This window comes from Neodiprion pinetum, chromosome 3 (assembly GCF_021155775.2).
Source record: "Neodiprion pinetum isolate iyNeoPine1 chromosome 3, iyNeoPine1.2, whole genome shotgun sequence".
Classification (NCBI taxonomy): Eukaryota; Metazoa; Arthropoda; class Insecta; order Hymenoptera; family Diprionidae; genus Neodiprion; species Neodiprion pinetum.
In genome coordinates, this window is record NC_060234.1 from 22,897,768 (window position 1) to 22,910,502 (window position 12,735).

At 39.0% G+C, this 12,735-nt stretch overlaps 3 protein-coding genes across 3 annotated transcripts; 1 reads left to right on the forward strand and 2 right to left on the reverse strand.

The window, feature by feature from the left end:
- The first annotated feature begins 2,810 nt into the window (after window positions 1–2,810).
- Window positions 2,811–5,034, forward strand: LOC124215434 (putative nudix hydrolase 6). The gene is made up of 2 exons (XM_046618813.2): window positions 2,811–3,265; window positions 3,360–5,034. The coding sequence occupies exons 1-2, from the start codon at window positions 2,914–2,916 to the stop codon at window positions 3,992–3,994; spliced, it is 987 nt and encodes a 328-aa protein (XP_046474769.1). The 5' UTR covers window positions 2,811–2,913; the 3' UTR covers window positions 3,995–5,034.
- LOC124215436 (uncharacterized) lies at window positions 4,147–6,620 on the reverse strand. Its single transcript, XM_046618815.2, has 4 exons — window positions 6,136–6,620; window positions 5,771–6,052; window positions 5,432–5,647; window positions 4,147–5,366 (listed from the first exon to the last, which is right to left on the reverse strand). Exons 1-4 carry the CDS (start codon window positions 6,409–6,411, stop codon window positions 5,058–5,060), a joined length of 1,083 nt encoding a protein of 360 aa, XP_046474771.1. The 5' UTR covers window positions 6,412–6,620; the 3' UTR covers window positions 4,147–5,057.
- An 885-nt stretch (window positions 6,621–7,505) lies between these two features.
- Pex3 (peroxin 3) lies at window positions 7,506–9,378 on the reverse strand. Its single transcript, XM_046618814.2, has 2 exons — window positions 9,170–9,378; window positions 7,506–9,087 (listed from the first exon to the last, which is right to left on the reverse strand). The coding sequence occupies exon 2, from the start codon at window positions 8,780–8,782 to the stop codon at window positions 7,643–7,645; it is 1,140 nt and encodes a 379-aa protein (XP_046474770.1). The 5' UTR covers window positions 8,783–9,087; window positions 9,170–9,378; the 3' UTR covers window positions 7,506–7,642.
- Window positions 9,379–12,735: the final 3,357 nt, after the last annotated feature.

The following is a 12,735-nucleotide window of genomic DNA, read 5'->3' on the forward strand; positions in this document are numbered from 1 at the left end:
AAGAACGTAAGATCGATCTTGCAAGTATTCTCTGTGGAGTAGACCTACTAGGGATACCACGTAATAAAAAAAAACGCGCCGGTTGCTCTACCGCTTGCGGTGGTGTGGAAACGAGTGAACTTATTTTTACTGGTCAAATACTAACATATTGTAGGTTTTTAAATGACAATTTTATTCTTAACTCATTGTCAATAAAACTCATGCTTTCATAATGTGTAACGCATGTGGAATCGTAATACCTCCTGATTTCTCTAGTTAAATCAGAATGAATTCCACGTAAATACATATTTGTTTTTGATGAATTTCGTTTCTTAAATAAAGTTAACAAAGTGCACATACCTTTTGCAATTTAGAGTTTGGCAATTCTACCATCTTTATTCCCCGCTGGGCCTTTCGCAGTCTATACAGTAAAATTGTTGAATTGTATAAAAATTCGAAAGTTTTACTCGCTACTCACTGAACAACTCGACTTTTTGGAGAAAATAGTTCAATTTCAATTGCCCATCCGGCACAACATTCCCAGTATTTTTTTTTTCAGGAATCTTTTGTGGTACAAGAATTCATGAATTCAAATTTAACAGCGCCTTTTATGTGTAAACTTGATACTTCAAGGTTCTGAGCACAAATCATTCAGCGCAGTAGCTAACACGCGTGACGCACAGACATTGATCAAACAATTATCAACTTTACTGTTTGGATCGAATTATGTTCATCCGGAATCAACCGGGTGCTCGGATTAAGTTGTTACAATGAAACACTATATTTGCATATTAAATGAGCAAGTCGCCCGTGACAAACGATAAAGAACAAAAAAAAACAAAGCTCGTTCAAAACAGTCTACTAAAAATAAAAAAACAACGATATTCAAATTTTTTACGATCGAGATACGGGTGATCCGTCTAAAAGACACATTGTACAAGATGGAATACAATAAGAAATTAACTCACATCTTCGCTTTTGAATCTATATTGTAGAAAATTATTTAAAAATTTTCATGACAAATATGTATACCCGCTTGATTTCTAGATTACTCAACTGAATCCACTGTAAATACTTTTTCCAAAAAATCGTTACATTCATATACATAAAAATAAAGGCAATTAATATGATAACTTGCTTTTAGTAATATTATCAATTGATTCGAGACGCAATTAAAAAACATAAAAAAAATGTTTTGTCACATTATACATATGTACTACTTTCGAGAGAAGGGAAGTGATTCGTCAAGAATGCAAATCAAATATCACTTGGAATAAAAAATATGAATATTTGAGTAGGATAACTTTTGAACGGGTGATTATTTAATTATTTTTACTGAAAGTATAATTGTGAATAAAAAAGTGTGTACAAAAGGTCGTACCAATATCTCCTTTTCACTTCGTGGAATTCTTCTTCTACCTGAGTCTGCAAAATTTATAAATTCTTTTTGCGGAAATCTATAGAAATACTTCGATAGATCAGAAACTTGTCTCGGAAAAGACCAATAGAATATTGGAAGCAGAACACTCTTGAAGCTTCCGAAAGGTCTCACAACCCTTCATCTGTATTTTTTTGACAGAGATATCGTAGATAATTGATGAGAATTTCATTATAAAGAATCCGGAAAATCCATCATCAGGTAATATCAGTCGTCAGTTTCTGATATGCTATAAATAGTATTATCACACAATTGTATTCTCTGGGTAATATTGTTATTAGGGGTTACGGGAAAAGTGCTAAAATTCCGCTTAAAATAGTATCGACTTTGTCGGAAATACGTATTTACAAATTCGAAATTTCTACAATCAACACGGGCACTTCCATAAATGTATAATAAAGTGGACAGACATGAGTAATTATAATCAGTACCGCCTGATAATAAATTTCGGAACAATCTTGAGTTTCGGGGTTAGCGGGTAGAGTCGCAATCTAATCAGGTAATATGAAGTAAAAAAAAAGGAACCGTGATCATCTTTAAATTTTCTTAAATCACTTTTGTGATAATGATTGCTTGAAGTTCATCGGAGTTTGTTACAGCATGGACTCAAACATTAGTAACAATCGAATCTTACCTAATTTCCAAAAAATATTCACAAGGAGTATTTTTATGTAGAAAGGTCTTGGTTTTCCGTTGTAAGTGAACTGTATTTCCAAAAAAACCACGACAATCTAATGTCAGTTAAGATATTATTTTTATATGTGAGCTGCATCTTCTTTCGGAATAAAGATATGAGCGTTGACTGAAGCATACGTATTATTATCCTCAGTTAACGGTACGAGTTAAGTATTAAACATGTACAGAAATAACATAAGGTACATATAGGAACAACTATATATCTCCATTCCTTGACTAACTGCTTCGACTCTGTCCCCCATCCTCTGTATTAAGAAAAGGTTTCTAACTCTGTTAACAGTAAACCAGGTACATGTTCATTGAGCATCTATTTAGAAAACATTATTTTTGTCGATCCGATGGAGTTAGATTGACATTGCTGAATTTGCCCAAATGAATTTGCGTAGTTGAAAAGTATATGGCGTCCAGACAGGGTTATCTGAAAATTTCAGCCTGTTTACGTTAGTCATTTTATAGGCATAATAATATTCGACTCTACATTATCTGGGTACACGCGGCGAGCGATGGTAACGTCAGTTCCTGTCGTCTTTACGTACCGACCGCTTGACGGATCGAGTTGCGCGTGCAAGGAAAGACGCAGAGAACGCCGCTTTACGATGAATTTATCTCGTCCATTTTCGTTTACGAAAAGTCCCATAAAGCTATCAGTCTTCATGTATAATATATCTTCAGTCAACGCTGTCTATGAGGTCTATGATTTCGCAGTACTACGGATCGACAGCGGCCATTTAAAAAACGAAACTTGGAGGAAGCGAGAGAGATGGATATTAAAAAGAGATAGGGAGAATGAAAAAAAAATAATGTATACATACAATACGAGGCTGTTTATCTGCTTTGCCCACTTTGTATTCAGTTCAGCGTCAGAGTTGTCATCGGCGGTCGAGAGTCAGCTGAATAAGCGCATTGGATCCGAGGCGGGCGATCACATGCGCGATAAGATAATAAAAATGATCCACCAGAACTGTCGTCAGGGTGTCTACCCGCGCTCAAGCGTAAACAGGTTTGAAGTACCAGAGGACAAAGTGCCCTGGTCCAAGGAATTTCCCGATTACAATCCTGCGTCGTACTCGGCGCCCACTATCCAGGGACAGCCGTGGGCAGATCCAGACATTAGCGATCCCCAATTCACTCCCAAGTGGAATGACGTGGATGGTAAGAATTACGATAATACGCTTTGAACTTTCAACTCGTATTATTTATTTTAATTGTCATGTCCTGACGACTTCCTTTTCGGCAATCCCCCCAGGCAACGTCAGCCGCAAAAGCCACACCGGTGAGTATGCGATCAACGATAAAGGATTTCCACTGAATCCGGTGGGTCGCACAGGAATCATTGGCAGGGGTCTACTGGGTCGCTGGGGGCCAAATCACGCAGCAGACCCGATAGTTACACGTTGGAAAAGAAATGGAACTGGTGCCGTTGAGATAAGCAGAGTGACAGAAAATCCTATCCTTCAGTTTATCGCTGTGCAGAGGAAAGACTCTGGGGACTGGGCTCTTCCAGGGGGGATGGTGGATCCTGGAGAAGTTGTAACTTCTACACTTAGAAGGGAATTCATGGAAGAGGCAATGAACTCGTTGGAGAAGGATGAGGCACAGGTTGAGGAGCTGAAAGAATCGCTGGCAGAATTCTTCAAGAAAGGAGATGAAGTGTTCAAAGGGTATGTTGACGACCCGAGAAACACTGATAATGCGTGGATTGAAACGGTAGCTTTAAACTTTCACGACGAAAACGGAAGCATTGTTGGCAAGCTGGAGTTAAGCGCTGGAGACGACGCCGCTAATGTTTGCTGGACTGACGTTAATAAAGAGCTTGAATTGTACGCTAGTCACAGAGATTTCATTAAACGAACCGCACAAATGCATAACGCACATTGGTAGCAAAAAATTTTTAAAACGAGATCGAAGATTATAGTTGGTACTAAATATGTACATGTGGTTCAAGGCTATTTTTTATATACGCTAAGGTAAGATTGTTGTTATTATTATTATTATTTCATGAAAAATGTTAAATCATATTTTTCTAACAAGTATTATAATCTATTTTTCTACTAACCTTTGGAGATAAGCGATAACAGAAAATCCGGAATAATTTTATCAGATACAAACGTTCACTTTGATTAATTTTCATAATTCAGTTTCAGAATATTTGAGTACAAAGTAGACTGTACACCATTTTTTGTCATTAGAGACCATAGTTACAATTTTTACAATGTAAGTTTTATTCTTCAACACATAATATAAAAAATTAAACGTAATACAATAAAATTATTTTATATACTTGTATAGAGATCCAAAACTTGTTTTCTTTCTCTCTCTCTCGCTCTCCTTATAATTAGATATCGTTCTTTTTCGGGCCTTGCAATGAAACAGTTCGTTCAACGAGAATATACTGTGCCACAGAATTGTACGTATGACGAAATACGAAAATACTCCCTTACATAAATCTAGTACGTAACCATTATTATAATTCAGTCAGGTAAAGACGCCTTCTCACAATTATCTCATTGTCAAACTTAGTAATTTGGAAAGTTATTTACAACGGTTTTCAGCCACAATTTTAGCAACAAAGTTTACAAATCTATTGTATACCTAATATCTATGGCATCAGATTGACAGATATTAAGCATGTCATACACAGTTATCTAATATCTATCTATCGTAAAATGGTGGGATATGATTAGTTGAAAATTGATTTTGATTATCCATTTTGCTATCTCTACCAGTTTTATACATTGTATAGCTGCGCAGCAATGGACTTTAATGCTTTTGCGATAGTCCTAGGTAACACATATGCCAAGAATATCAAGACACTTTGCAACGTATCTAATTCTGAACAACTGTGACTCCACCTGCTCAATATTTCCGATCTGAACAAGTCGTAGGCAGCTACGTTCTTCATCAAATAATTCAGACGCGTATGCGGAAGGAAAAGATCTGCTTCTCATAAGCCGACCAACTGCACCGGCAAATAGCTAGACTTGTTAGTGTGCATTTGAGTTTTTTCTATCGGCAAACATCTTGTAGAATCATTTGCAAATTCCGGCTCATGGACTTTTTGTTGAGTTGATTTTTCCAAGTTCAATGCATGCTGAGCCTGAGGCTGACCCAGTTTCGCTGCCTCTGTAAATAGCTTTCGTGCCATCTTCATGTTCACCTCCAATCCGCCTCTACCCTGAGCGTGGAAAACTCCTAAGTTGTACATCGCATCAGCATGCCCATTTTCTGCAGCGGCGCGATATCGTTTAGCAGCCTGAAAGTTGAGAGATTATCAGACGAAAACTTTTACTCTCCAGTTAGTAGGTTTGTTTTCGCTACCTCTTTGTGGTTTACTGAAGTACCCAGTCCCATCTCATGGCATACAGCAAGATTAAACATACTAGCTGAAGATGCCAAGCTAGCACCGGCAGAAAAGTGTTTCACAGCTTCTTTGTGGCGTTTTTCCTCCAGCGCCTTCATTCCCATTTGGAATTCAAATTCTCCCATCACTATTCGATGGATCCTTGTGAAGTCATCCCCTGCATCCTGAAGGGCCTAAGCGAAAGAGACAATTATTAATAATTCAACATAACGGAAATGTACAATCAAACAATGTTCAATTCAACCAATGTAAAAAATAACATTAACATTTCAAAGTACAGATCTTGGCATCTTTACCTCTTCAATGGTGATTGGTCCGTAAGGTTTTTGTGAAGTACAACTAGAGTCTTCTGAGCTCTCTTGACGGTCTTCACTCCGGTCCCCATTTCCTACGCAATTGGTTATCGGCAAGATGTGATGCGGTTCAAAGGACATAAGTCCATTCAACAACTTGGAAATACCAACTTGGTGCGCCTGAGATATTCTTCTACGCCACACAGCTTCAGGGTCAGGACCGAAAAATCTTCGATGAATACAAAGCGACTGGCACACCACCAAGCCCAATGCGAGGAGTCCGGACTGAGCAAAAGTGATTAAAGTTTATTTAGAAAATCGTATAAGTGTCATGAATTAAAATAGTGGGTGGAAAGTTACCATCTTACCCATTCAACGGCTTCGACCCAAGAATATTTTGGATTCCAACGGTACCCGCGGCTCTTGTCGCCGTCAGGTCCAGCGGCTCCGAATCCGCGACAGATGTTGAAGTATCGCGATATCGAATAATCAATGGAAACTTGTTTATGAACTTTAGAAGTTTGGTTAACCTCACTTTTACTACCACCACTACCATCTTGCGACGTGTGTGGGTATATGTTTGTCCAACAGTTGGCCCGTCGCTCCAACGACTCGCGAATTCCACGTGATACAAATTTCCACATTTTACGATTCGTTCAAGAAACGTTGAAACGCGGGCTTTACCTAATTATGTGAAACTGGACACCGATCAAGCCCTAAAATTTAAACACCTTATCCTATCCCAACTACCAAATCCCACAGAACACCGCCAAGGTCCGAAGCCTGCACTTCAGAATCTCCTCTGGCAAGTTACACATACATACGACATGCATCGTCGTCGACCGCGCGAGTGCGCATGTGTGACGTATTTATTTCGGCTGCTGCACATAAGCAGACAAGTATAGTACACATATTACGTGTGCATAGAGGTAGGATATATTCAATTCGGAGTATTACGCGCCGACGTGAAATAGTAAATATCCTCTTTCACTCTTTGCAAACTTATCGGGTTGAATTTTTTCTGGCAACTCTGAAGACGCAGGTTTTTGACAGCCGACAAAAACTCTACATATACAGTATCTGGAACCTGTTTGATGATGAATAATATGTAATAATCTCGTTCAGTCAACGGATATAACTTTAATTATATATTCACTTATATTCGTTTCATAATGCTGATCAAATTCAATTTGCAACATGGTTACTGCACAACTTAAGTTTCGATTATTTCCGACCGGTGGGTGTTTTCGAAAATATGTAATTACAAAATACCGTATCAGTTGTTGCAATGCACGTCATTGAAGTTAGTAACGTAGAAGTAACGAAGATTTGAAACAAAAATCACTGTTTTCCCCTCTTTCAATTAGTATGACTGAAGCAGTTCGAGTTTCTAAAATATAAATGTATTTTCATTTGTTATGATTTACTAAATTTTAGAAAATTTGAAAGTAACGTAATAATATCTTTGGCTAAAAAATGTCATTACATTAATATTATAAACTTCAACCTTGTAAAAATGCACGACTCTCAAGAAATTCGTTCTTAAATCTAAAATTCATTATGCATTGTATTTATTGCTTTGCATTAATTTGATCTGTTAAGAACCTTCACAAATTTCTCTTTACCTTGATACTTCATATTTCTCTGAAATGACAATTTGACTACGTCATGTTAGGTGTGGTATTGTGTATTCACAAATGCATAGGCAGCCCTAAAATTTCATATAAAACATCCAGACTTGAGTAACAAAATTTATTCCATCAACATTCTATCGCGTTTACATTGTCTATTATGACTCCCACACCACTATTTCACTGTCACGATTGGCTGTAAATATATAGTTCCTCTATCCAAATCTTAATTAAAGAGTAATATTCAAAAGCTGAATGCCTCGTAGACGTTGGCTCCTAGAGTCTTGAGTTTATCGTTTAGAATTAACTGTTTTACCCAAAGCGAGGGGCTATCACCTGCTCTTGGAATGGCCGGAACTTGTCCATTGACTATGGGGATCAGCTTGGCCATAGGCATGGACATTTTGTCAAGATTGAGAAAGCCGTTTGTCTTACAAACGTCCATAGGCTTCTCAGTCGAATCGCTTTGAGTCGACGGGCCTGGAATAGCGACCAAAGGATTTGAACCAGGCATAGCTTGTCCAGAAAAAGACGAGTCGAAAAAATATTCAGAAATATGATCAACCATCATGACAAAACCGGTTCTGACACTTGACCTAACGAGGGATTGCACTTCTTCGCTTTCAAGCAAATCCAAAGTCTCCGATATTATTTTCGAGAGAATTTTATCCCCCGTAGACTCACAATTTTGAGGCAGAATGTAGGCGCTTAGATTTTTGATCGGATCTCTCTCAGTATCCGCTGATATAGATGATGTTATTCCCCAATATATCTGTTCCACATCCCTTAGGGTAAGCTGTTGTGCCAGTGATATGGAAGCGGTCGTCTCCTTGACTTTTTCTTTTACAAATAAACTGAGCTTAACAGCTCCTTCGCTCATGAAATACTCGCATATCGATAGGTACCTCTCCTGCATTGCCCCGTCTATTTTTGCTTGCTCATTCTGATTTTTCGAGTCCCTGAACATGTAGCCGCCCATCAAATTCAGTTGTATCCTCAATGTTGCAACCAGCATTGTACTGGAGTAAATTAATGCCGCTGATCGAGCAAGGGCTAGAACCTTAAGCTCATTCCAAAGTGCTATTTTGTCGTTCGAACCATGCCTAAGCTTATTCACTATGGTTTCGGTGTTCAGGGTACTTGTGACGGTATCCCGCAAGCCGACGGCAAGAGACAGTATTGTTTGGTTGCATGTTCTCTCCGTGCTTTCAAAATGCTGTTGTCGTTTTGTTCTCTCTATGAACATCCTTGTTTCACTCTCCTGCCACTCCCGCAGTTTTCTTTGGGTATACCTCGTTGCCACGATAATACCACCGACCAGGATACCACTGACGACAAATTTGCGTCTATGACGATACAGAAATCCTCTCAAACGTGAAAACATGTTGATTAAGTTAAGTTCGTGGGGCCATTTATCATTTTCTTGCAAACCGAGTTACATGTAAACTTATTTTAATCTATCAAAGTGTGTTTAATCTATCTGATACTGAGCCGTCAGAATTATTCCATGGCCAACTCAGGGTGCGCGCTGAGAGCAGTGCGCTGTAATCTGTTCATAATGAAATTAGTAGTGTCTATGAATCGCTCGACACAATTACGAAGACAGTTTTCAGTTCTCGATTCTAGACGGGCAGATGGCTTGTCAATGCAGGTTTCCCAGCAGATGTCAGTCAGTTCGTGGACCAGGCCCTGCAAAATCAAAATTGTTTGTAGTATCGACGGGTTTTAGGGTTACCTGAGGAAAGATCTCAAACATGGTGAACGGGCTAACCTGAAATCGTTGCTTTTGCGTTTCTACTTCGATGAAATGCTGCAGCTGTGGATCTACCGCGTCTTGCGAACTTTGATCCCCATCAATACTCATGCTTCAAGCCCTGACTCCTTGTTCTTGGCCAAAATTATGCCAGTGAACTCTAACCTGTTTTGTAATCTTGAAACTAGCGAGTCACTCCTGCGCCGTTATACGTGGTTAGTCGGACACTGGCACCCTCTGGTAGCACGATTGGGGACCTGTTCCTTCGCTTGCCGAGAACACTTCTTTGCCTCTATTAGGTCTAGGATTAGATCGATGCGACATTTACAATTCATTCCACTTGAGGCCGCCACATTTTCAAATTTTTTGCAGAAAGTACACGAAAGGTATTTTTTAAATATACCGAAACAGTATCGCAACGCGAGTTACCTCAGTTCCCATAAAATCTTCATAGACCTCGTGTAACATGATGAACGTGATTGAACGTAGAAAATACTTAAATCAATTTTTTCACCCTTCTTCGTCTTTCTTTAATGACTATATCACGGAGATTTCATGCTGTTAGAGTTAGGACCGATGTACTTTCTTTTTCTTATACGTTTCGTTACATTTTTTAATTTTCTTTTTCTCTGATCGCTATATCATTAATTTATTTCTTTTGATTCTAAACTTTATAATGATTTGTTTCTGAAAACGTCGCGTCGTAAAGAATCTAAACTAGGCAATTCAAACTGGGGAATTTGCAACACCAGCAGTTGCTAAACTTCGGCTAGTCTCTGTAAGTTTTATTCAAAAGATGTATCGTTTTTTCAGGTTTGTTTCATCAATCACGGTAAACCGTAGATACTTTACAACCTCTGTACAACTTCGTTAAAGTTTCATCGAATTACATAACGATGCGCCCTGTTCGTTGGGACTCCCAGTTAGTACTGAATCTTTTCACCCCAATATAAGATGTCACTAAATATGAGATTACTATTAAATGCACGAGTGTTTTCGGAATTAGTTTCTTCTTTAATTACGTCATACTTCGAGTCGGTATTTTTTCTCAGTAACATATATATAGATCAAAACTCGACGCATCCGGTTAGTTTTCTAATTTCGGGCTGGGCGAAACAAATTCCCAGAAAATTGGCAGCCAGAAACTGAATAATAATTTGTATTTCAGCGAAGATGTTTTACAGTTTCTGCACGTTGGTTTATCTTGACAGAAATCAAACCGGATTGTTCATAAATCACGAAAGCTTTTGCTCCTAATCAGGCGGAATATTGAGGAAATATAAAAGTTGTGTGACGAGTTTACACATTTATGGAAATCCTCACATTTCAGCACCATAATTCAATATGGTGTACATCGCACACGTACCGTATGAATATGTGATCAATAAAAAGTTGGTCAATGACCACCTTATCAATGACTCCGGTAACAGAACCCGATTTAATTCATGAATGATCCGATTCGATACCGCAGATCATAAATAAATTTGAATATCCGATTTACTCGGAATGGGGACTCACGAGCAAAGCTCGCGTAAGCAAACGCCGTTCCTCGATTAAATCGAAAACAAGGATAGACCCCGCAGAGACTCATGTTTAAGTATCACATGTCAATACATTGTCAGAATCGTATGGTACTTCAAAAAGAATAGACATTCTATGCAACCGTAAATCTATTCAATATTTTATACATATAGGTATAAAATAAGAATTATCATTGAATGTAAAATTGAAACGCGATTTTAGTCATCAGCTTCAACATAAATCCGAGCGACCTGAACAAAGACGGTAACTGTCAACGAGGGAAGCCAATACTCCGCGCCAAAGAAAGAGGAATAAAGCATATAAATTATGCATATACCTAGTTTCGTTTTGATAATCCCCCAATCAGAATTAACAGTTTTATTGTATTTAACGGATTTGGTTTCTTTCTCCTCTTTTGCGTTTGGATTGCGGTAAATTTACTTAGAATAATCTCTGTCCATTTCCAATATTCAATAAGTTTGTGCAAATTTCAATTCACGTAGATTATTCCAGATTATTCCACACAAAGAAACGGACCGAGACGGAATTGTGCATCACGGATTAGAACGAATCGAAATTGCACTTGTAGTATTCGGTGTTAAAAAAAAAAAAAAAAAAAAAAAAAAAAAAAAAAAAAAAAAAAAAAAAAAAAAAAAAACCGAATAAACCTGCAAATCCGTAAATACTCGTTCAAATCAATGAAACGATACTCCGATGAATTTCTGCATCACGCAATCCGTTTTCCAGCAAAATCATCATTGAGGGACAATAATCGGAGGCGCGACCGATCGGCGCATGTAACGTTTGCCGTCGGACGCATATGAGCTCAAAAGGTGATTACAGATGATTACATCCATGATATAAGCGAGTAAAATACTTACACATGGCAAGTTACGCGTGCAGGCTTCGAATAAAAAGCCTCGAGACTCCAGGAGTAACATACATATAGTAAGTGGAAGGGGCAAAGGTTCTCCACGTGTCGTTGCACACAACCGCGTCGACTCGTGCATAGAAATAGTCGGACGCGCGCGTGGTAGACGGCAGATACACAGTGACAAGCCCATACGTATATGCATGCACGTCGTAAGTACCTACGTAACGCCGACATATAGAACGTACACGTGCATCGATTGCGCTGCTCAGGCCACGTGGAGCTGCAATCGCCGCGCCGGGGTCATGGCACGGGGTAGGGAAAGGGTGGCTGGGCGTGGAGGGATAGGAACGTGGTGGTCGGGTGGGGGAAACGGTGAAGGACGCTCTTTTCAACGAAGCCTCGAGTCGCGGGGTGGGGAGCCGGTTACACGTGCGCTGCCCCTCGCATCTCCGCGATCCCCGCGGCGACTTCGGGCCAGGAAGCGAACCAAATCATTTCGAATTCTGTTCTCTCTCGCTCTCTCGCTCTCTCTCTCTCTCTCTCTCTTTCTCTCGCCCCCCTTTTTCCTCACTCTTCTATTCGATCTTTATTTTTTTCTCGCCACCCCGGCCACGATCACGCTCTCTCTCTTTCTCGTAGCGACTTCCTTTTATGCAATCCTCGTTTTCGTTCAACCTCTCAACTTTCTTTGTTGTCCTCCGTAGATTCTCCCTGAAGATGTATGATGTATGTAACAAAAAACGCGGCACTTACGTTCTGCATCAGTAATTGTCGATTCCTCACCGATATGGCATATAATCTTATAGGTGTGTATTGTATATTATACGTTTGTATAAATGTGTATTTTTTATTTATTTTTTTTTTTTTGGAAATGATGACAAGTACGCAGGTTAATCGACATAATTTCAACGTGGATACGATCTAAAATATTTCCACATGCACGTTGGAAATTCTATTCATATTTATGCCGGGAGACTTTTGCAAAACTTCGAATATATGCTGTAATACAGAAAGTAGCTTCGGTTGCTTATCTGCTGGCATTGATCGGCGAGTTTCGTAGAAAACTTTCGGTGTACATGCAATTGGTATACACCATATTCCGTACAGTAGTTCATATGTAGAACTATCGCTTGGTCCATCGTTACGGGTCAGCGCCGATGTCGTTTCAGGTCTGTTCTGCTGAACAAAG